General features: G+C 34.6%; 1 protein-coding gene across 1 annotated transcript in view; it reads left to right on the forward strand.

The window, feature by feature from the left end:
* The first annotated feature begins 1,622 nt into the window (after positions 1–1,622).
* ankhb (ANKH inorganic pyrophosphate transport regulator b) overlaps positions 1,623–23,521 on the forward strand; it is a 48,700-nt gene continuing 26,801 nt past the window's right edge. The window contains 5 exon segments of the mRNA NM_194370.1: positions 1,623–1,984; positions 7,507–7,723; positions 13,579–13,697; positions 16,825–16,908; positions 19,099–19,269. Of these exon segments, the coding sequence (NP_919351.1) occupies positions 1,889–1,984; positions 7,507–7,723; positions 13,579–13,697; positions 16,825–16,908; positions 19,099–19,269 (687 nt within the window). The 5' untranslated portion in view covers positions 1,623–1,888.

Here is a 23,521-nt window from a genome sequence, read left to right on the forward strand (position 1 = left end):
ATGAAGGAATACAATATTTAAACAGCTTTCACTTAAAAAAAGAGAGAGGAAACTATCTTTACTGAATAAAACCTGCTGCTGACCAGGTTCATACAGTAAGCTACCTCAGTAACTGACTTAGAGTGCAAGTTACCTGCCAATTAGAAATGGGATTGACTTACTCCACTTTCCCAGTTTTAACATACCTCCCTTTTTGAAGTGGAAAACGCAGTTTTAACGTAATCTGCTTTCTGACATGGTCCCCTAGCCGCATTCCCTATATCTCCTTGCTATCTCAGCTCCACTTAGACTCATTCCTAGAAGTTAACACAGTTGTGGAGGGAATGTTGTATCGTGTCACATTGGGGCCATAATGATAATCCATTAATCAATCTATGTAGCCTACTGCATATAACAGGGCTGCTCAAACTTTTCCGTATGAAGGGCCAAAAATCAAATACCATAGAGAGCAGTGGGCCAAAATTTTATAAATAAATTGAAAAAAATACTTTAAATCATATTTACTAATGCGTTATAATTAAAAATTATTATTTATTACAATAAACAACATTTTTAACACAGTGGAGTTGAATGCTGAATTCACCAGTCAAGCAGAATCTGTCGTTGCCTTCATTTGCTCACTGATGTCTCTGCATTGTTCTTTATCCGTCGGGTGACAGTACGTACATTTTAAATAAATCCGATTTATTCACTACATTAATAAAAGATTTCAGTTAGTTTTTTTGTAGCTTAGCAATAAAACAAACAAACAAAAGCTTACATTAAATTAGAAATTACAGTCTCTAAACCACCCACCCTCTCTTAATTCCCTCTCTTTTCTGATGAAATTGTGGGCCAAATCAAACCCTCGTTTGGCCATCTCTGCTATAACGTATAAAATAGGAATATGAAATGAATAGTCTTAGAGCAACTCTTGTAAACACTTTAATCATAATATTTTCACTTTGGACCAGAATTTGCACAGAATGTACACTTAAATACAAAATACATTACTATTTTACCCCATTCCATTGCATTTTACATTTCAAAATTAATTGGTGCGTCAAACATTCACCCAACAGCACACAGGTGTAACATATCGTGAAGCTGAAACTATCCAGATTGTAAAAACTTGCATGATTTTAATTTCTGTATGGTCTGTCCCTTTAACTGACATTTTGACAGGCATCAGTGCGTCTTGTCTGCTCTCCAGCTCCACCTGCTGGCCGACACAATAAGATTCTGTTTGTATTTCTGAGATTGTCAAGCGTCTATATATATATATATATATACCCTCAAAGTGTTCCTTTCATTTCATCATGTAATGTATTGTTCTAACAACAAATGAACTCACAGGCAGGCCTACATGCAGGTAAACTACAAGGACAAAATGGCCCATTCCATCCATTCAGGACCTCTCTCTCTCTCCCCTGACAATGAGCGTTTTCCACAGCTCCGTGTTGTTCGCTGTTTCTGCGTCTTTCTGCACGCAGCAGGTGACGTTTGGAAGAGGAGTGGCCTTCGGGCACGTGTTGTTAAGGAAGGATGATGATTTAAGAACAGTTAACCGAGTGTCCATCTACAGCAGAATAGCGGACTCCATGCGCACGGCTTTATACCCGCGCCGCACTTAATCGCCGCGGCCGATTATATGTATTTATTTTCCTCTCCACCGATGGGTGAACAATGGAGAAGCCGTCAGCAGAAATTTCTGGCGACCCTCCTATTTTCCCATGCACCAGATCATTGTTTATGATGCTGTTGTTGTGTAGGAGGGCAGGGACGGACCTGATCTCGGCGGATTTCTGCTAGAAAACACTCCGAACTCGACGGGCTTTGACCGGCCACGCATCCTTCCAGATCTCGAGCAGCTGATGTTGGCGGTGCTGCCGCTCTCCTCCCGGCGAACATGATGAAATTCCCGGCTCTCACGCACTACTGGCCTCTCATCCGATTCCTGGTGCCTCTGGCCATTACCAACATCGCCATCGACCTCGGTGAACAGGCAAGTGTCAACGAATTGTGCGTGAAATGAATTCAGCGCTGCGTGATGTAAGATGTGTTGTGTATCCTTGAGCTGGACACTGCAGCAATGGCATCCGTCCGAGCTCTGCTTTTACATTATATAGTTTGGTTAGGGCCATCCTGAGCTCTTGTTTCCTATAAGGAATCAGGGGTCCTTTTTTGTAAACAGGGCATCATCACCATAAACAACATGAGCCCTCAGCTGTGTGTGTGTTCGTCAACAGCTGGCCTTACAGCTAGCGCATCCAGGAACATGGGAACAATGTAAAAGCAATCTGACAGAGATGAATGTGCACTTTTGGATGGGCTGATTTTTGTTGTCACCTCTGTGTGAACTGGCCTTGTTTTTGTCAACCATTAACGAATGTTGTTCTGCTTACAGTAGAGTATTTTTTCACAGTTACATGACTGAAACGCGTTACTGGCTACAAAAAAAAAAATTACATATTTTATTCATGACAGCCACATCTCATTTTAATGAGATATTATTCTTTCCGAGGCTTAATTAATCATTTTTGCAGAGTTGAAGTAGTTTTTATCATCATTTTAATGTCACACACACACTCATCAATATGTAATATATATTTTTAGTTTACTGGCATGTTAAAAGGACAGTTCACCCCAAAAACGAGCATTTATTCACTATTTACTAACCTTCAAGTGGTTCCAAACCTTTAAGAGTTACTTTATTCTCTTAAACACAAAACAAGATATTTTGAAGAAAGTGTAGTAGGATAAACAAATACCATTGAAGTCGATGGTTACAGCTTTCTAAAGTATATCTTCCTTTATGTTTATCAAAAGACAGAAAGTCAAACAGGTTTGGATGAAGTGAAGTGAATGAGGACAGTATTACAATTTTTTTGTGTGAATTGTCCCTTTAAACTCCGATATTTGTGTACAAGCGCAACAATTAGAGACAATGTAATAATTTTTATTGTGTAGATGTTCAGGCTTTTAAGTTTAATATGATATTCTTTCTTAGACACTTGGACTGCAAATAAAGCATAACTGACAAGTATATAATAATAATAATAACAGCATAATTAAATGGTAATACCACTTTAGAAGCCAAAAAAGTTTCTAAATTGGTTTAAAATATTGTTCATTACCAACATAGCAAATTAATTTGAACTAAAATTTTGTCACTTTGAAATTTATTTGTTATTGTTTTATTTATTATTTGTTAGTTTAATTAATTAATTTATATTTTCCAAGAAAGTCTCTTATCTCACTGTTCCAGGTGACAGATATTCTATTATCGCCATTGTAATACAATCTTTCACTTCTCGTAATGATATTGTAAGCTATTTAATTTTTTTTTAAAACATAAAATTAGAACATTTATAAAATATAAATAGTCATTTTCCTGGGAGGAATTGATAGGATTTCTGAAAAACTGAATAAAACATGGCCTTTTGATTTTCATAGATGCAAATTCATTTTTCATAAGCACTAATGGCAGAAAGAAGAAATGTGAGCAGGAGCCCTTACAGCCCACATGCTTACATCAACAGACAATCATTATCTCTCTGCACACTGATCTGAGGCGTTGGAGAAGAAGCAGCTGACAAAGAGTCAGAGTCAGAAGAATGAAGCAGATAAGCAGATAAAGCAAACATATAAACAGTTTTCTCCCCAAACAGCAGATTTTACAGGATGGTGGCACCAGGTTAGAGTCAAGGACAGGACAGCAAATTTAATTCATCATTACAAGAACACCTTTTAAAAACTTGTGAATGTCTAAGCGTTTTCCTGACTGGTTTGACATCTGACACATTTCTAAATCACCTGCTTCAATACAGGTTCATAATGTAGTCAGCCAAAACTGAGATGATGTCATTAAGCATTGTGAGATCATATTACGTGTATTACTTGTAATAAGGTACTAATGTTTCTACTTAGAAATGATATTTTGTAGCATTTGGACATTGCACTGTGATATTTAGTAGCACATGGCACAATCTTACACTTTGAAGTTGTGTTTTCACACATTATGGCTTTAAAAGATGGCAATGCAGTAAAGTAGGAAATTCTAGGTCAGTGGTCTTCTGCAACACAAAATTATCCAGCGTGGCAAAAACAGGCCCTCTGAGCTGGATGTTTTTCTAGAGCATGTGCCGTGAAAGGCAATAAAACATATGATGCAATTAAAACTTCTTGTTGCTAGGGCTGGGCGGTATGACCAAAACATGATTTCATGGTATGAGAACTTAACAATACCTTTCCCCATATACACTGTACTCAGTTAAAATAGTTGGGATAAAAATACCCCAACATACTGTATAACCCAAAAATAGGTTATTATAGCACCTTCCCAACTATGGGTTATTTTAACCCAATGCATTGGGTTATTTTGATTAAATGTTATTTTTTTCCCATTCTGGTATTGCTATTCTATTACTAGTAATACTAATAATTTTATATATAATGTCTGTGTAAATAAAAAACCTGATTTTTTTTTAAATATTGAAAACGTTTTATTTCCATTATATTTTAAGTTCTAGACACTTAAGGATTTTTCTCTGGTTAATATAGATCGGCTACGAAGCACACGGTATCATCAGTAATTAAGAGTGCTGGTAAAACGGATATAACAAACACGGCACGGAAAGGTAATTTGATTAACAAAAACAACAACTTTATTGCGTAATAGCTTAAATAAACCTTCCAACGTAAAAACAACAACACGTAGGATACAATACAGCTGTTTTGTGTCAGTTAAATCAGTTGACTGTTGAATTCCAATTTTTTTAACCCAACTGGTTGAGTTATTAAATAAATAACATAATAAAGAATAAAAAATAACCCAACAAAGCAACAAATTTTTGACCCAACTGGATGAGTTAATAATAAATAACCCAATAAAGTTTAAAATAACCCGGCTAATCCCTAAATATGTTTAATTCAACTATTGGGTTTAAATAAATTACTCAACATTTTTTAGAGTTTAAAAAAAGCTGGGATCCAGTCTATCGGGCCGATCAATCACCAATACTTCATCTCAATTATGGGACGATTTCAAGATATACCGCGGTTTGGAAAAGTCAAGGTTTTAAAACTGCTAAAATTTTCTGTTATTCCTAAGGTGTATGTAAGATAAAAAAAACATTTTTAGGACAACAGTATCTCCAGCAAAAAAAAATATCCGAAGGTACCATTTTAAATTGTGAAGAAATCTGTGTTTTTGATGATTCATTTGAATTATTTAGCTTGACATGTTTACTGCTTCAAAATATTAGAAATGTTTCCCATGCAGAAATATATATTGTGTTCAAAGGGAGTTTGTGGTAAAATTTTTTGTTTTGTTTTTTACCCAGACATTTAAAAAGAGCATATTTTAGAGCAGTTATCTAAATATTGTGATTTTTATCATATTTTTATCCAAGGTTATCACACCGTCAGAATCATATACCAGCCTGTGTGTAATCTCAATAAAACTGTAATTATCTTCTTTACAATAACATTTATTAAAATGTTCTCCATATATTTTAGACAGACTGTTGTGCATGCATTTAGAAAATAACTCAATTAAAATTGTATCGATTAGGCAAGTAAAAAAAACATCAGCCATTAGTAAAAATACTTAGCATTTAGTAAGTCTAAATTTTTGCTTTATTTTTGGTAAAACCTGCACAAAACCCTGGTTGTCCCAGTGTAACTCAATTAAGTTAATTCAACCATTTTTACAATTTTAAGTTGATTGAACACAAAACACTTACAAACAGAAAAAATTAAACATTAAATGTAGTTTTTTATAAAGGAAGTTATTCCAGAAAATGTACAAAGGAGCTTTAAAAAATATATGTAAGCTTGAATATTTAAGAAAAGAAAGGACTGGATCTTATTTGACTATTTTGGTATTTTATATCTAACAATGTAAGGAAAGTAAACAAAATATGACTTTAGATGAACAGCAAATTCCACTGTATTGTCAGCTTTCTCAAGTAACACCTTCTCGCAGATAGCAAACATACCCCAAGTCACAGGAAAATAAAACTTTAATATCAAAATACTTAAACACTTTAAAGAAAACATCAATCAGTGTTTTCCTTCAAAATACACAATATAAACAATGACTGTTCTTGTATAAATACATCAATAAATTGATATAAGTGAGCTGCACAATAAATAGTTTCAGCATTGATATCACAATGTGATTACAGTAGTCACACCACAAAGATATGCAATGTCCAGTCTGAGTTATAGTTTACCAGGAGCCACAGATTTGTATTTAATCACTGTATTTACATACAATTTATATGATTTTTGCAAAAAAAAAAAAAAAAACATTTCTTACTTAAAATTTTGTCTTGTTTCTTGTACGAATATCTACATTTCCAAGCTTTAATTTTCACAATTTATTTTCTGACGGGGAAAAATAAACTAATATTTTTACTTGGTCTAAGAATTGTTTTGATATTTGGACTAGAAACAAGACAAAACAAAGTAAGAAAATTTTTATTTTTTTGCCTTGTAATTATTCAGTTTCTCAACTTGAATACTGTTAGACTTCCCAGAAAACCATCAAACAGAGCTATTCAAACTATCTTGTGAAACTGTATTCATATCGCAGGATTAATCGCATAAAAATAGAATATCACAGTATCAGATGTTTAAAATATCATGCAGCCCTAATACTAATAAATACTTATTGAAAACTCTCATGGTGCGTCTTTTTCAGGCCACACTGACTCATTTACATTTCAGGGTATACACAGAATAAAACATTATTTTACGGTACACATTTAATTCGGTGGTAATGGATATATATATACCATCACACCACTCTGCCCTACTTGTTGCCATCATTGCTGAAGCTTTTATCATGTTAAACATATTAGTTAACATCACATTATTGACCTAAGCTGCAATAAAGTGTTACTTCAGCAGTTATGATAACAAAAAGAACTCTTCATTATAAATGTTCAGAGTAAACAAATGAGGTGAAATTGGTTTATCCAGTGCAATAGGTAACTCTTTACAATAAAATCTCATTAGTAAACAGTAGATAATGCATTAGCTAACATTAGAGCGTTTGGTCTGTTGATACAAGGGCAGTGTTGTATATCTTAGGAATAAAACCCTCTTTGTGTGGAGGAATCTCAGGAAGAGTGATAGTTTTTTCTGTCACTCTTTCAATTCATCCATTTACATAATAAAATTGATAATGTGGCTAAATCTTATTAATCACCCAACTAGCCTGTAATGCATTTGGATTTTTTCTGTAACACTTAATACACAAATACACTTGATTGAACATGTACACATAAACATCACCTATATACTATGTAACTGCAGGTTAACTATGCTATATATAACAACTTTAACTGTCAAAAGCTATTAGTTGCTAGTTAATTAGTTTAAGCTATGGTAACTAATACCCTTAACTTTGCTGATTTTGATTGTAATGTTATAATGTTCAACTTTTGTAAAGCTGCTTTGAAACAATAATTATGTAAAAAGTTCTATACAAATAAACTTGGATTGAATTGTTTACAGGCTTTAAACCGGGGAATCGCAGCAGTTAAAGAGGATGCAGTGGAAATGTTGGCCAGCTATGGTCTGGCCTACTCCCTCATGAAGTTCTTCACCGGCCCGATGAGTGATTTCAAGAACGTCGGGCTGGTGTTTGTCAACAGCAAGCGGGACAGAACCAAAGCGGTGCTCTGTATGGTCGTTGCAGGAACCGTGGCTATCGTTTTCCACACTCTCATTGGTTAGTCCTGCCAGTTTATCATTTTCCCCCTCCACTTCTGCTCTTGCATGACCAGTTTGTACTAAATGTTCAGGGAACACCGTTTTTGTTTTGCGCTTCTTTAAACAGATGAGTCAGGATGGGTATGCTAAGTGAACAGTGTTATGACTGGAGAAGGAGCTTTTCTTAACTCAAGCAGTCTTAAAGGAATAGTTCAGCCAAAACATTCCTGCTTATTTACTCACTGCTAGAATGACAGAGATTAACTTTGTTTTTTTTTCAGCTGAAGAGAAATCAAACATTTCAGAGGAAAACCTACTGAAATATTTCTCCAATTCATGTGAATAAAGCTCAAGCCCAGTTATAATTTTGAAAATCCACATTTAGGCAGCTGCAAAATAATCCACACTACCTCAGCTAATAACTAAGGCTCTTCTATAACAAATTGACTAGACTTTTTTAGAAAAAATAAAAAATAATTTTAACTACAAATCGATCTAGCTTACGATTTATTGTGTGACTGAGTAAACTACATAATAATAATATAAATAATGTAATTTAGAGCCGTGTTTCTCAACCATGTTCCTGGAGGACCACCAGTTCTGCACATTTTTAGTGCATGTTTCTTAAATCCAGGAATGCAGAGAATGGACTTTTCATGGAGACTGTTCTTGCTAGGTTATCTGAGAAGAGCGAACTTAGAAGACCATGAGAACAGAACGCTTCCTGTGAGAAATGAGATGCTGCGTTCTTCCTGGTGGTCACATGACGTTCACGCATTATTAACAAAAAATTATTAAAAACATTACAGGATTCATACAGCGATTTATTGTTAACAAAATTGCCTTTTTATATGAATTTCAGCAAATAAACACCCTTAATGTGTTTATATCTTTATTACAATTTTTATTTTAATGTTTACTTTCACTTTAATAATAAGTGTATATAAAATGCTGCGCTTCTTACCTCCTTTGTTCAGCTGCAATGACTTCTGGGATGTCTCGAGCAAATTTGTGCTCAAGTCTGCATCGCAGCATCCTCGATATCAAGAACACATTTGGGATCTTTAAGACACAAGATCGCTGAAGATCATGCATATTAAGAAACAGCAAGACTGCGTCCGAAATCGCATACTTTACCATATATATATATAGTAGCTATATAGTAGCTATATAGTTCTATATAGTAGCAAAAATCAGTCTGTGAGCCAAGTAGTATGTCCGAATTCATAAAATTTGAAAACCAGTATGTGAGAAGTACCCAGATGACTTAATACTTTTGGCAAGATTCTGAAGTGCGCATCAGATGGATGCTATCCTATCCCATGATGCCTCGCGAGAGAATTCATGAATGAAGCAACGCAACTCACTCAAAGACTAGAATACACAAGACTTGTCACTCGTATCTTAATAAATGGGAAAAAGTGTAACGGTCAATATGGTGAATAAAACCCGCCTTCTAGTACAGGAGCCAATCATTATATGGCACAAATTGTTACGGCCAGCTCGCTCCCGACCGTACCATAAAAAGGATCAGACACACAAAAAGATATATATTGAAAAAAAAACATTTATTAAAGGGAATAATAAAGTATAACAAACTGTCTAGGGATTTGAAATAAATAAGAAAGCAGGTGAAATTCTCTCAACTAATACAAAACAAAACATAAGACGGCAACACAAAAGAGTTGGAGCAAAATGACCTCTCTGTGGAATAACGGTCCACCAGAGGAAGTGCCGTTCTTCACAAAAAATTCAAATATATACTTTCTCCACCCATAAATTAACTAATTAACGGTGACGTCACATAGCGAGGCCACCGAAAGGTAGGAAAGAGAAGACAGGGTCGTAACAAAATCAATTGCAAAATGGCGAATAAAGCCTGCCTTTTAAAACAGGAGCCAATCATCAATCGTTAAATGGCGAATAAAGCCTGCCTTTTAGAAAAGGAGCCAATAATAGATCGCTAAATGGCGAAAAAAGCCCGCCTTCTAGTACATGAGCCAATCATCGATCGATTTAGACTGACAATACTCTGGGGGAGGGGCTCAGACTAGATGTGAGTTTCTGCAGATTTTGTCTGATTTGGACATTTAGAAATGAAACTAAAGAGACAGTTGTTGTTTAATTTTATTGGTGATTACTAATATGAAATTCAATCATAAGCTTACAAAGCTATTTTGGAAAATTTGATGTTTCCTGATTTAAGCAAAATGCCCGAGCATACTGCATGAGAGGCGTTTTAAAGACGGACGTGGACTTTGACTTACTTGGGTAGGTCACGTGATTTTGACAAAATGGCGGATTTAGTACGTCTAAGTTTCATTACTGCTCACCTTCATACGGTATAGAATGTACTTTTCTAACGGCCGAGTAGTACATTTAATTTCAAATGCAGTACCTACTAAGTAGTAGGCAGTTACATATGCAGCCCCAGTGTCTCCTTAACCAAACACACCAGATTCAGATCATCAGCTCATTAGCAAAGACTGACAGACTTGTAATGGGAATGTGGCTGAGAAACACTGAGCATTTAGTTGCTGAAACTGACAATAGGCCAATCAAAATTGCACTAGTTTTAGACAAAGACTATTGATTTGGAATTAATATTGGAAGAAATATGTAGATATGTATATTTTACACAAAATATGTAGAAATATACTAGAGCTGTACGATATTGGAAAAATCTGACATTGTGATATTTTGTTTCTATACAATATTAATTGCGAAATTTCACCTGATAGCTTGAATATCTCTATTTGGAAAGTAATCCTTACCTTAGACTGGTTGGGTTGATTTTGTAAGGGAAAATAATACAATAAAGCAATGAAAAGTGTCAAAGAAATAGGGATTTTTGGTATTCCGGAGAGTCAAAACAGTATTCAATTACAGAAATTAAATAATGATATCCAAAATAACACTGCATTGTCTACACTGTAATAGTAGTTCAGTAAAATTATTATTCTTTAAAGTTAGAATGTACTTTGTTGCACAAAAATGCTTTAAAGTCTCTAGAAAAGCCTTTAAAACACATGGAAATTTTTACTCTGTTATGATTATACTTTGCAATGACTCCACAAATCTCATGTATTCCCAACTGTTGTGCTGATCAACTATAATCCCAACTCAACACTGTATATCCTGCGATGTGACTGTTGTGGACACACATTGCGATTTGGATGCTGAAACGATATATTCTGCAGCCCTAGTATATACCTAAGGTCTGAAAACAATAGTTGATTAAATAAAGCAATATTGACTTATTAAACGCATTTTAATAATAATATGTTGCTATATATGACAGATTCAAAGATCTGATAAAAAAAACAATGAATTTTTTCCATAGCTGTATGAACATTGGGAAGGACCTGTGTGAAAATCATGGCCATGTAAAGGATCAGAAAATGTATGTTTTAGGGTGAACAATCAAGCCAGATGATTATTCCCTGGGAAACTCCTTGCACTAAAGAACTTTATACTTCAAGCACATCCTCTGCTGCTGTGTTGACTGAAGGGCTTTTTTTACAGGTTCCTACATGCCTGTTTTGTATACTCTCTTTGAATGGTGAGGCCTCTTTTAAACAACCATACCCAAACTCACAAGGTTTCATTGCCATCTATTTTCAGATCTTTGTTCACTCTGTGTTATTATATTGTCATTAAACAAATTGTTCAAAATACTGCACTCCTACTCAGCAGGACATAAGTTCTGCCGCCCATATTTACCAAATTACAAATGCTTAAAGTATGTGGGATGTGGTTAAAAACAGTCCAGTTAATCTTAAAACTATCTATTTATACAGTCTAATAATAAATGTGTCAGTAGAATAAAGGATATTTTCCTGGAATACACATATTTCTCTAAGCTACATACATTTGCATTTATACAAATATCCATTCGCATGCAAAACAAAAAATCAGAGGCATTTCAGCTCTCTTCAGTGGCCATATGGCACTTTCTGCTGTGAGTACAGGGAGAAGGAATGTTTTCATAGTCACCCGAGGGATATAAGATACAAACCACCAGCCTTTTAGAGGAGGGGATGAATTTTTAACCACCAAGCAATCACCTGCCCACCACAGTTAATGATGTGCTTTTTAAATGAAGAACTCGCAGTCTGTTAGAATAACATGTTCCCTCTCTGTCATCTTGTGTGCGGTCACAGACGTTTTTATGCTCATTTGTGCTGTCAGTGAGAAGGTAGAGCTGTCTAATCCATCTGTGGATCACGTCACAGTTCGCATTCCTGAGAAAACGTCTTGTTTTTGCATGCTATACTTACCAATTTTAGCAGCAACGTCATATTATATTATATTATATTATATTATATTATATTATATTATATTATATTATATTATATTATATTATATTCAAATAGTGTACACGCAAAATAAGCGTTATGGGTCTTATTATACACCCAGCGCAATAAGGTATAAGACGTGTTTGGCATGATTTATTGCTATTCTCAGACCAGCAGAACTCTAGTTTTCACGTTTTGCACCATGTTGTTTAAATAGTAAATCCATTTGTGCCACTTTGTGGACTCATGGGTGTGCCGATCTATAAAGGAGGTATGTTAAGGCGTATTGTTGGTGCGTTGCTATTTTGAAGAACTGAAATAGACTGTGCCATTGACCAAGTAAAAGCTGGTGTAAAGTCCAACGCAGAGCACTTTATGCTCCGATGCAGGTCCAAAATGCTTACACATTGGTTAATACACGCAGGATGTACAGCAATACACAAATACCTTTACATATGAAGAAAAATTTAAGGACTAAAATGTCAAAAAGATTATTATTTTCTACACAAATTTAAAAATTACTGCCTCCATGCCTTCTTCATCTCTGAGGGCTTTTTCAGTTCATTCATGACAATTTGCATCATATAATGTTATTATTATTAGCATTATAATTTATTATATGCATATTTATATTTGTTTTAATAAAAACACGTTTAGATTGATCCACCTGTCGGGATTTGGAGACGTCTGCATTACCATATGGGGCAAAAGAATAGGACGTCTGTTTGGATATAACTCCATTTTTTGACCACACTTCGTTATTATTGTTCATTTATTTGCTAGAAATTAGAACTTAATTTAGAAACAGTTTTGAAACAAATCTTTGTGCTTAATAAACAAAATTATATATGTAGGCTAATGGATGTCTTCAGCAGAGTGCGTACAACACAGTTTCCTTATCCACAAAAGTAAAGGAGTAAAAAGTAAAAATAAAGTAAAGAGAAAGTAAAGGGTGAATAGAGGAGGCTTGTTTTTTATCCTCGAGCTGCAGATGATCTGTTTAATTGGTTTCTCGCTAGTAAAACATTAAGAGAATAAGCGCAACCCTGTTAGACCATGTGCCAGGGTGCAAAGCATATTTTTCCATCCTTAAAATAGCAAAAGTGGATTTGGACACGCCCTTAATGCTTTTGCGCCATGCACTTTAGATTTTGCGCCTAGATCGTTAACATAAAGCCCATCATCTTTGGCATTTCATTAAAACCAGAGTCAATTATCCCTCTTTCAGTATGGCTAAAAAAGTGGGACTTGCCTCAACATATTGGCGGTTTTAGTATCAAATTAATTTACCTATTATTACACTCCTAAACCATTGAATGAAGCAGCAAACACACAAACCAAGCAATATATTACACTTCTTTATCGAAATATATCTCCAAAAACACCAAGAGTTTTTAAAACTAGCTAGATATTTTGATAACTTTTTATTAAAACTTGTCATCGCAAGCTATTTGTGCCAGTTTTATAACCTGATCTATCATGTTTATTGTTTACATTATTTCATAATATGAAACATTGTGTATTAAATCATTGATGGTAATACGTATTAATTTTGCTCTCGCTTTGTCTTTTTTAGCCTACACAAATCTGGGTTATTACATCATCAACAAACTGCATCATGTGGATGAGTCTGTGGGAAGTAAGACCCGGAAGGCGTTCCTGTATCTGGCTGCTTTTCCTTTGCTTGATGCCATGGTGAGTGTGTCGTGACGTTTCAGCCCTGGAGAGATTCACTCGTAATGTCATAATGTTGGATCTGGCTCATCTGCTTGGCACAGATGGGCAGAGAGTATGTGTGTGCAAGCGTGTGTGTGTGGTAAAGCCAACCACCAGAGCCTGTTCAAATCTGGAAAACCATCAAGCTGCTTTGGATGAAAAACAGCTCACGCGGAACACCCTGTGCCTCTCAATGAAGGTTAAACTGGCGAAGGTGTTTAGTTTAAAGTATTAAGTCTCTAGAGAGCGTACCCATTTACCAGGAGCTCTGTGAATAGCTTGAAATTCAAAGTATTTTCATGTGAACAAATGGAAATTTGATAAATAAATATTAAGGTAAAGTTGAGGTATTTATTTATTACCAGTCATAATGTTAAAATGTATAATTAAGATGCAATACACAACCATTCAAACATTTAAGCTCATTTAAATGTGTAAAGACATTTTTATTCAGCAGAAACGCATTAATTGTTTGAAAGTAAATAGACTTCTAATGTTACATAAGATTTTAATTTCACATAAATGCTAACAGGGCGACACAGTGGCGCAGTAGGTAGTGCTGTCGCCTCACAGCAGGAAGGTCGCTGGTCTGAGCCTCGGCTGGGTCAGTTGGCATTTCTGTGTGGAGTTTGCATGTTCTCCCTGCGTTCGCGTGGGTTTCCTCCGGGTGCCCCCAAAGTCAAAAGACATGCAGTACAGGTGAATTGGTAAGCTAAAATTGTCCGTAGTGTATGTGTGTGAATAAGTGTGTATGGATGTTTCCCAGAGATGGGTTGCAGCTGAAAGGGCATTCGCTGCGTAAAACATATGCTGGATAAGTTGGCGGTTCATTCCGCTGTTGCGACCCCAGATTAATAAAGGGAGTAAGCTGAAAAGAAAAAAAAATGAATGAATAAATGCTAACAACAGTAATTAGAAAAGTTTATTGAGCAAGAGATTAGCTTATTAAAACAAAATACAATAAATAATATAAGTTTTATATTGAATTAAAACGCCTTGCCTGAATGTTTAAAATAAATTAAAACTTGGGGTGAAGTGGAAAAAAAAGGTTATTTGGTTTATTTTAGCTTATTTTAACACAGCCTGTATCTAACTTGAGCTCTCGTAAGAGCTAACATAGCTTACATATTTGTACATTGTTAGCATGTCCACATTAGCCATGTGTTATGCCACCATAGTGTTTTTGCTAACTTTCTTAGCACTGTTAACAGCAATTCATTGTGAACTAGCATGTTGCTAATGAATTAACACGTAGATAGTATGTTTCTGCTGTGTTGTAACAGAAGCCCAACATTTTGCTAATGGGACTTATCGTGTTGCTAGTATGTTTTCAACATGTTCAACATGCTACTGGTGTTTTTCTATAGTGTTTTATCTGCTTTTAGCTTAATAATTCTCACTGAGCACAGTCTTTAAATTTTCAGCCAGGCAGCCCAAGAGCTTCCAGTGAACTGTCACAAAATTGTCTTGTTTAAGATCTGAATACTTAAAATCAGCGATCTTCTATGCTGTTTGATATACAAAATAAAGTGGGTCTCAGATCGAACAAGGAGCACTGCATTGAATTTCAATTTCTCTCCGCCATGTCTTTATAATATGAGTTTATTTTACCCCAGTATTTTCAATGGAATTTCTGCTCTAACCTGTTGCTATTGATGACACTATTTGTTACGAAGGTGTTTCATCTTGTTTTACGCTTGAACAACTAAATGAATGCTTAAGTTTATTTAACCGAATGTATTGCAAATACATTACAACATCGATGCTGTAAAAGCAACTTTGTGAAATTTAAAATAGCTACATTAAGCTTTCACCGGAAGTTTATCGTTGGCTTTAAAACTCTAGCTGTGCATAGAGCAGATTCTAGTATGAACTAGCATGTTGTTAAAATTTTTATCACATGGCTAAGATGTTGTTGCTAGCATATTTAGGTCATAGTTAGCATGTTGTTGTCTGAGATGGGAAGTAACGAAGTAGAAAACACTTTGTTACTGTACTTAAGTAGATTTTTCTGGTATCAGTACTTCACTACTTATTTATTTGACAACTTTTTACTCTTACTTCTTACATTTTTACAAAAGTATCTCTACTTTCTACTTCTTACATTTTTAAAACCACAATCGTTTACTTTGGTTTCAGCCGAAAAACTACATGCTGAACGCTGTGAGTTTGCGCAGGATGATAATACATGGGCCGCATTTTTAATCAATGTTGTAAGTCTATATTGCAGAGTTTGATGCTGCTTTCATAAATTTGGCAACAAACATTTTACATAAAATTGGAGTCAGTTATTTTATATGTATTAATAGCATGTGAGGACTAGTTACCTACTTATCCTCACTCACTATCCTTCAGCTGCGTCCCTAATTTATCAGGGGTCACCACAGCAGAATGAACCGCCAATTGTTCCAGCATATGTTTTGAACAGCGGATACCCATCCAGCTGCAACCCAGTATTGGGAAACACCCATCACATTTACACACACACTTAAACACTACTGCGAATTTAGTTACCTATTATTCACCTATACTTCATGTTTTTGGACTGTGGTTGAAACGGGTACTTTTTATTTTTTATCTTTTGTACATTTTTGAGGCAGTACTTCTTTACTTTTACTCAAGTACAAAAGTGTAGTCAGTACTTTTAATTTTATTAGTGTTAGTGTTTTTAAACATAAGTATCTGTACTTCTACTTAAGTAAAGGATGTGTGTACTTTTGCCATCTCAGGTTGTTGTTGTCTTAAACTATATTTTATGACAAATGCAGTTGTATTTGTAAAGCTTTACTGAATTTTCTCCTGATACTCACATTGAGGGATGACATAGGCAGAGCGAACAGTTGTGTATACAGTAACAAAACCATATGACTCAGGAATATGTAACTTCAATCACTATAATGCTGTGTACTGCATGTAAGTACAATAATATGACACTGTAAAAGTAAAATGCATTATAAATATATATAATATAATATGAAACAGAGTTGTATAATATGCATCATTTCGTCTCCATCTGTGTCCATTAAATGAATCTTTGTGCTGGATTACTGTTTCATATTGTTCAGATATATTGACAGCTGATGTTATATTCTGAATGTGGTTTCAGGCATGGACTCATGCTGGAATTCTTTTGAAGCACAAGCACAGTCTCCTTGTGGGATGTGCCTCTATTTCTGATGTCGTTGCACAGGTAAGGGAACGATTAATCAGTCAAGATTTCATTGATTGATCATTTTACTGACTGTATGCCCAATTATCATACAAGTTGATATTCTCATCATATTTTCTCCCCAAGCACTTTTTACCAATTCCAAACAGCACTAATCTTTTTAGCTATTATTAATTTAGCATGAAATCAATAACTTATGTTTAATATTTAGGTAAAACTGAATGCAGAAAAACAAACATTTTATATAGATGTGCGTATTTATCAGGTAGATTTTCTTTCACTGGTGAAATTGTCAAAGAAATTAGATGTAAAAGTCCACAATGGCCATGTGAAGGATGCAATTGTATAGAAACTGTAAAATGAAGGTGAAACCAGGAAATGCTCACTGAGGCATTACGGTAAAAAAATAAATAGAGTTTGAGAAGAAAATATTTTTTTATAATAAAGGTAAAGAATTAATCTCCAGTTATACAGTTTGACCAGAATTAAGCCTTGTGTACACCTGGTATTAAGATGAATTTGTATGGACAACAAGGATAACTGCAGGTGTAGACCATACTGTAGTTGTAGATAGGAGCTTGATCTCTTTTAACTGCATCGTGAGGTGGTCACAAACACATATAGTCAGATTGCTGTTGTTATAAGATTTTATTTGAGATAATATGCTGTACAAAAATTAAGTATAATTTAATATATATATATATATATATATATATATATATATATATATATATATATATATATATATATATATATATATATATATATACATAAATATTGTTAATTTTGTTTAAAAATTCACAGCTATTTATTAAAAATTTTCATTTGCACAAATAAGGTTTATTACTATATTTTTATATTTTTACTAGATTTTACTTATTCTTTTCAAACAGCATCTCTCATGCAGCGCCTGTGAACTGGCATTTGTTTTGTGAGATACAGTTTTGTGAATGTCTTATTTAATGTATAAAGTCATTTATATGTGGTTAGTATCTTTTTCTATTCAAACCAACATACAGGGGCGCAATTTCAGCCACCAAACTTGTTTCACGTCATTGCACTTTTCATGTGATAAAAATTCCCATTCCCTTGAACCGTAAAGACACTCAATATGATTACTTTCAATGTTTTAAAATATGGGTTAAACAAATTTAAATGAAGACATCAGTGTTAAAAGTTTTTTTAACAGTCTAAATTTTGTATTAGGAGCTCATCAGAAAAAAACACAAATTACATATTACATTTAACAAGTACTGTGCTAATTACATTACTCAATGCATTAATTATTCATGAAGTGTATTTAATATCAGGTATAAACAGGCTGTCTGAATATGATACCTTCGACTGCTGAAGACTCCCGAGTGTTAAATTTTGGGAAAACACTGCCAGTTTCAATGCTATTGAAAATAAACTTGAAACAAAAGCACAGTTCTCAGAACTGAAAAAAACCAGCACACATAGGCTTCAAAACTATGAACTTTAAGAGTGGTCTGTCACACGGGTTTTTAGCATTTTGGCTCTTCATTGTTTTCTGTTTTTAAATCGCAGGTGTGCTGAGTCATTTCTGTTTTCAGTTTCTATTGTATTGTGAGAATTTCTTAATTTCATTTATTACTTTATTTATTTTATTTATTATTTATTATTATATACATTTTAGTCAAGTTTTATTTTTAGGCCAAATTACCTGTAAAATCAAACCTGCTCTGTAATTGTGCAGATCTGAATATTAGGAGTCTCTTTTTTTACTATTTAATAAAGGACATGTGTAAATGATCAATATATATTGATCTGTTGTTAAGTTGGTAAAATTTTCTTGGGGAAAAATGGGGAAACCATTACTATGGTTGTGTATGAATGACCGCCGAAGGAGATAACAATTGGTAATTTGTTTAGTACCACTTTATGATGGTCCATTTGAGTATTAGTAGACTATCTGCTTAATATCTGTTGATACTGCTGCTAAACAAACATTTAACTGACTATAAGAAACTTTGCAAGAACATGTCAACTTACACTAACCCCACCCCAACTCTAACCTTAACCTAACAGTCTACTTATAATCTAATGAGAATTAATTGCAATGTAACTTAAATTCAACAAATGGATCTTCAAAATAAAGTGTGACTATTTGTTTTTATTTGATAATTTATTATATTTTTATGATTTAGTCATTATAATTATTTTTTTTTCTCTCTCTCTGTCTCTGCATAGATTGTGTTTGTGGGTATTTTGCTCCACAGTCATCTGGAGTGTGTGGAGCCCATGTTGATCCCAATCCTCTCTCTGTATATGGGCGCCTTGGTACGGTTTACAATTGTTGGTCTGGGATACTACAAGGTCATTCATGACAACATCCCAGAATCCAGTGGGCCTGAGGTTGGGGTACGTCCAGTGATGCTCTTTTAGAGCTAGGTATCGATTCAGGTGTTTTGGTTATTTTTGTTTGGATTTGATTCTTTTATTGATACTCAATTTTATTCAGTGATTTATGGATTTACCACATATTGTGATTTATATTTATACAAATGATTAGTGAACTCTTTATTTCAGGTTCATGTGTGCAAATAAACAGAGTCCACCCCTCTATTTCAAATTGAAAGAATAATCAGGGGGGGTTCAAGGTCTTAGTAGCCCCTATTATATATTAATGCATGTTTTATAGTTCGTCATCTTAGAATTATAAGGTTCTATCTGACATTTTTGTCAAAATTGAGTTATTGACATATTCTTTTTAAATGACAACTTATTTACATTATGGGATGTTTTTTTTTATAAATTGTTTACATTTTAAGACTTTTTATTTAAATAACAAATGTCACGCACATACTGTTTGCTATATGGAATGCAAAACCTTTGAGGCTCAATATCTCAAAATCATTCAGACTGCAGATAGAACCTTAAAATTCCAAGATCACGAGTTATAATGGTAACACTTTACAATGAGGTTATATTAGTTAATGTTAGTTACTTTACTAACATGAACACACAATAAATGTACATTTATTACAGTATTTGTTAATGTTTGTTAATGTTAGTTAATGAAAATATAGTTCTTCATTGTTCATGTTAAATCAGTGCATTAATTAATGTTAACAAACATGAATTTGGGTTTTAATACTGCATTAGTAAATGCTGAATTACCAATAATAAATGCTGTCAGTAAATACATAAACTAACATTAAGTAATGAAGCCTTATTGTAAAGGTTAACTATAATAATTATAATACCTATAATTGTGAGTAAAACAGTTATCCTATACATCTTCATCAGGGAAAACAAGTAATCCAAAAAATCTTTTCCATGTATGAGTATTTTTTTTCATAAACAAATTCAGAGTATAAGACACTATACATTTAATGACTTTTTGACTTTTACATTAAAGTGTAAAAAATATATGTACAGAAAATACTTATATACAAAAAGAACTGTGTGCACACTGAGTTTTTTGATAGTGGTTTAAATAACATTATTAGGCTGATGGCGCTTTATTTCTGGCTCTTTACATAAATATTCAACAATAAGGGCATTCTGACACATAACTATGTATCTAACTATTTAATTTTCCATTAAGCCACAAAAGTGACGTAAACAGCTCTTTTTCTGTGTGATGCTTTGGGGGTTGTGCCACAGTAAAGTGTAACGGGTATTAAACCTTAAAGGACCAAACAATTAAAATCAGAAGATTACTAAGAACGGGAAAGGAGGTAGTGGTGATGCTGAGTAACTCACAGAGACAAACAGGTATGTTGCACAACGTTGTTCTGTATTAAATACACACACAAAAGAAATAACAATAAAATAAACACTAATTAAAAATATACCCCGGGTGCACCCTTTATATGACGCTGTAAATTTTGTTAAATTCACAATTTAACAAATAGATGAGAGTTCAAATAAATCAGCAATTTCCAAATTGTTTTGTTACATGTAACCAAATAAAATCTTTCCAAATATATCAAGTTTCAAATCCAGGAAGATCAAAATAAAATAAATGAATTATTTACTTCCAACTGTCTTTTGGGTACTCACAAAATGTCCTCCTCTTGGAAAAAAAAAGACAAACAGTCTTAAGGATCAAATCCTCTTACTTGAGTGAAGGGAAATAGTGAAAAAGCAAGTGTCCTTTTTCCCTAGAAGTCAGTCCTTTCCTGTAGGTCCACTGAAACTGCACTTGGGAGGCTCGCCATCAACCGAGAATCGCAAGAATTCCAAAATCCAGCAACAAAAAAAAACCTGGCCTGTTTTCACAGACCAGAGCAAATATTCAGTATTACAATATGATAAAAAATATATACATAAAGAACAAAATAGCATAAAAACATCCACAAAACATATACAAAAACTACTGTCATAACAAATAACATTAATTTCAGTTACCTGTTCTTCTAATGTATTCTTTTTTTAATTCCTATCAGGTACACGTGACCACAGTGATGTCTGTGAGCTGTAGTAAATAATAAAACACCATGCGGTTTTATAACCTTGTGATAATGGATAATTCTTCCATTAAACAGAAAAATACAACTTTCTATCACTTCTTAAACATGAAACTAATAAAATATTATCACATTCAACATGTTGTCACTCAATATGTTTCTATTATTTTAGCAATAAGCTAATGATGAACTCACCGAGTCAAAATGCATCCATCGCGCTCAAATCAGCATATATCTACTCAATCCCTCGCCATCCTCGTGCTATAGACTTATATTTTTAACATTATATTGGTTTTAAAAGTTTTAACTTATGTATTTTTGCTATATTTACTTTATAATCACTCGGTTTTCCTTTCTGTCACGCTGTGTGTCTCTTCCGATGCTTTAGTAATATCCGCAACCACAAGGGGGCGGAGATGAGCATCCAGCGCTCTCATTTGCTGACTTAAGACTGCTGACAGCCTGACACCCAATCAGAGAATTATAACTCACATATACATGTTTTAACATTTTTTATACATTTTATTTTAATACTTATTTTAGCATCAACACTTTAACACTTTAATAATGATGATGAGGTGTATATTTATTTATTATTTTATCTGTTTTATCTAATTTTATTTGTCTTATCTATTTTATCTATCTTATCTGTTTTATCTACTCCCATTCATTATTTTATGGGGGTTACACCTTCCCCTCTTGAAACAATGCAAGTCCCTTTGCATGCTCTGAGCGGTTGGGTAGTCACTATGTTTGCTGGAATGTCAGAAGTTATAGGAGAATCACCCAGATCTTCAACACTATTGAGAGAGTTAACAAGAGCAGTGCTTAATCCTTGGAACAGAGACTGAACAACATGAGACAGAGGATTTCCAAGCTGAAAGTAGGTAAGTCTCTCAGGTTTGTCTCTCTCCCTTGCAGAACGTCTTAGTGGAGGTATTTCTTGTTCTGATTGTTGTTCTTCTCTTTCACAAGAAACAGAGTTTTCTGAATCATTTGCCTCTTCAACTTTACTCTCTCTCTGAGTGGGTAAGTCTTTACTGTTATCAGTTTCAGGTTGGTCTTTTCCAGGTGTCTCAGTTGTTTCACAGACTTCCAGAACATCATCAGATAGGTTATCAACTGAAGAGTGTACAGGTGCATTATAAACTGGAGGATCATTGGCTGGAAGATCATCAGGTAAGTTGTCAACTGGAGGAGTTACAGGTAGGTTATCATTTTGAGTTCCTTCCTTGCATTGAGTTCCATTTCCGAGGTTTTGACCAGCTGATTCATCAGCTAAGGACACACTCTTCCCTTTTACTGGTTGGGGAACATCATACACTGTAGAGAACTGCAATGGTTCCACATTTTGATGGTTATCACCATACCACTCATAATCCTCATCTTCTGGACTAAGGAAAGAACAATCCTCATCAGGTTGTTGGAAACCTGGATTCTGCCTTGTTCTAGGTCTTGACCTTTTGGGTGGGGAGGGGTTTGAACTGTTTGACAATGGCAGGTAACCACAAGGAAGAAGGAGGTCCCTATGAAGGGTACGAAGGGGACTTTCACTGTTTTCAGGATGAACGGTGTAGACAGGTAAGTCGCCAGCCTTCTTTACCACCACATACACCTCAGATTCCCACTTGTCCGCTAACTTGTGCTTACCACGCAGTCTGACATTTCGCACCAGGACACGATCCCCGACCTCCAAAGAAGAATGAGTGACAGATTTGTCAAACCTGGTTTTGTTCTTTTCAGCAGTTTTCAACATACCTTGTGAAGCAAGCAAATAGCTTTCCTTCAAGTGTGATTTCAGCTGTTTCACATACTCTGAATGAGGAATGACATCTGATTTCCCATGATGAGGCAGACCAAAAGCAAGGTCAACAGGCAATCTTGGCTGTCTGCCAAACATCAATTCATAAGGAGTAAACCCAGTGACTTCATGCTTCGTACAATTGTACGCATGGACAAGTGGCTTGACAAAGTCTTTCCAATGGGCTTTATCTTTCTCCTCCAAAGTACCCAACATGCCCAGCAGGGTCCTATTGAAGCGTTCAACCGGGTTTCCCTGCGGGTGATAGGGAGTTGTTCGGCTTTTCTTTATGCCTGACACTTCACAGAGCTCTCTGATGACATGTGACTCAAAATCAGGGCCCTGGTCACTATGCAAGCGTTCAGGAAACCCATAGTGTGTGACAAAGTTCTCCCAA

This window comes from Danio rerio, chromosome 2, assembly GCF_049306965.1.
Source record: "Danio rerio strain Tuebingen ecotype United States chromosome 2, GRCz12tu, whole genome shotgun sequence".
Classification (NCBI taxonomy): Eukaryota; Metazoa; Chordata; class Actinopteri; order Cypriniformes; family Danionidae; genus Danio; species Danio rerio.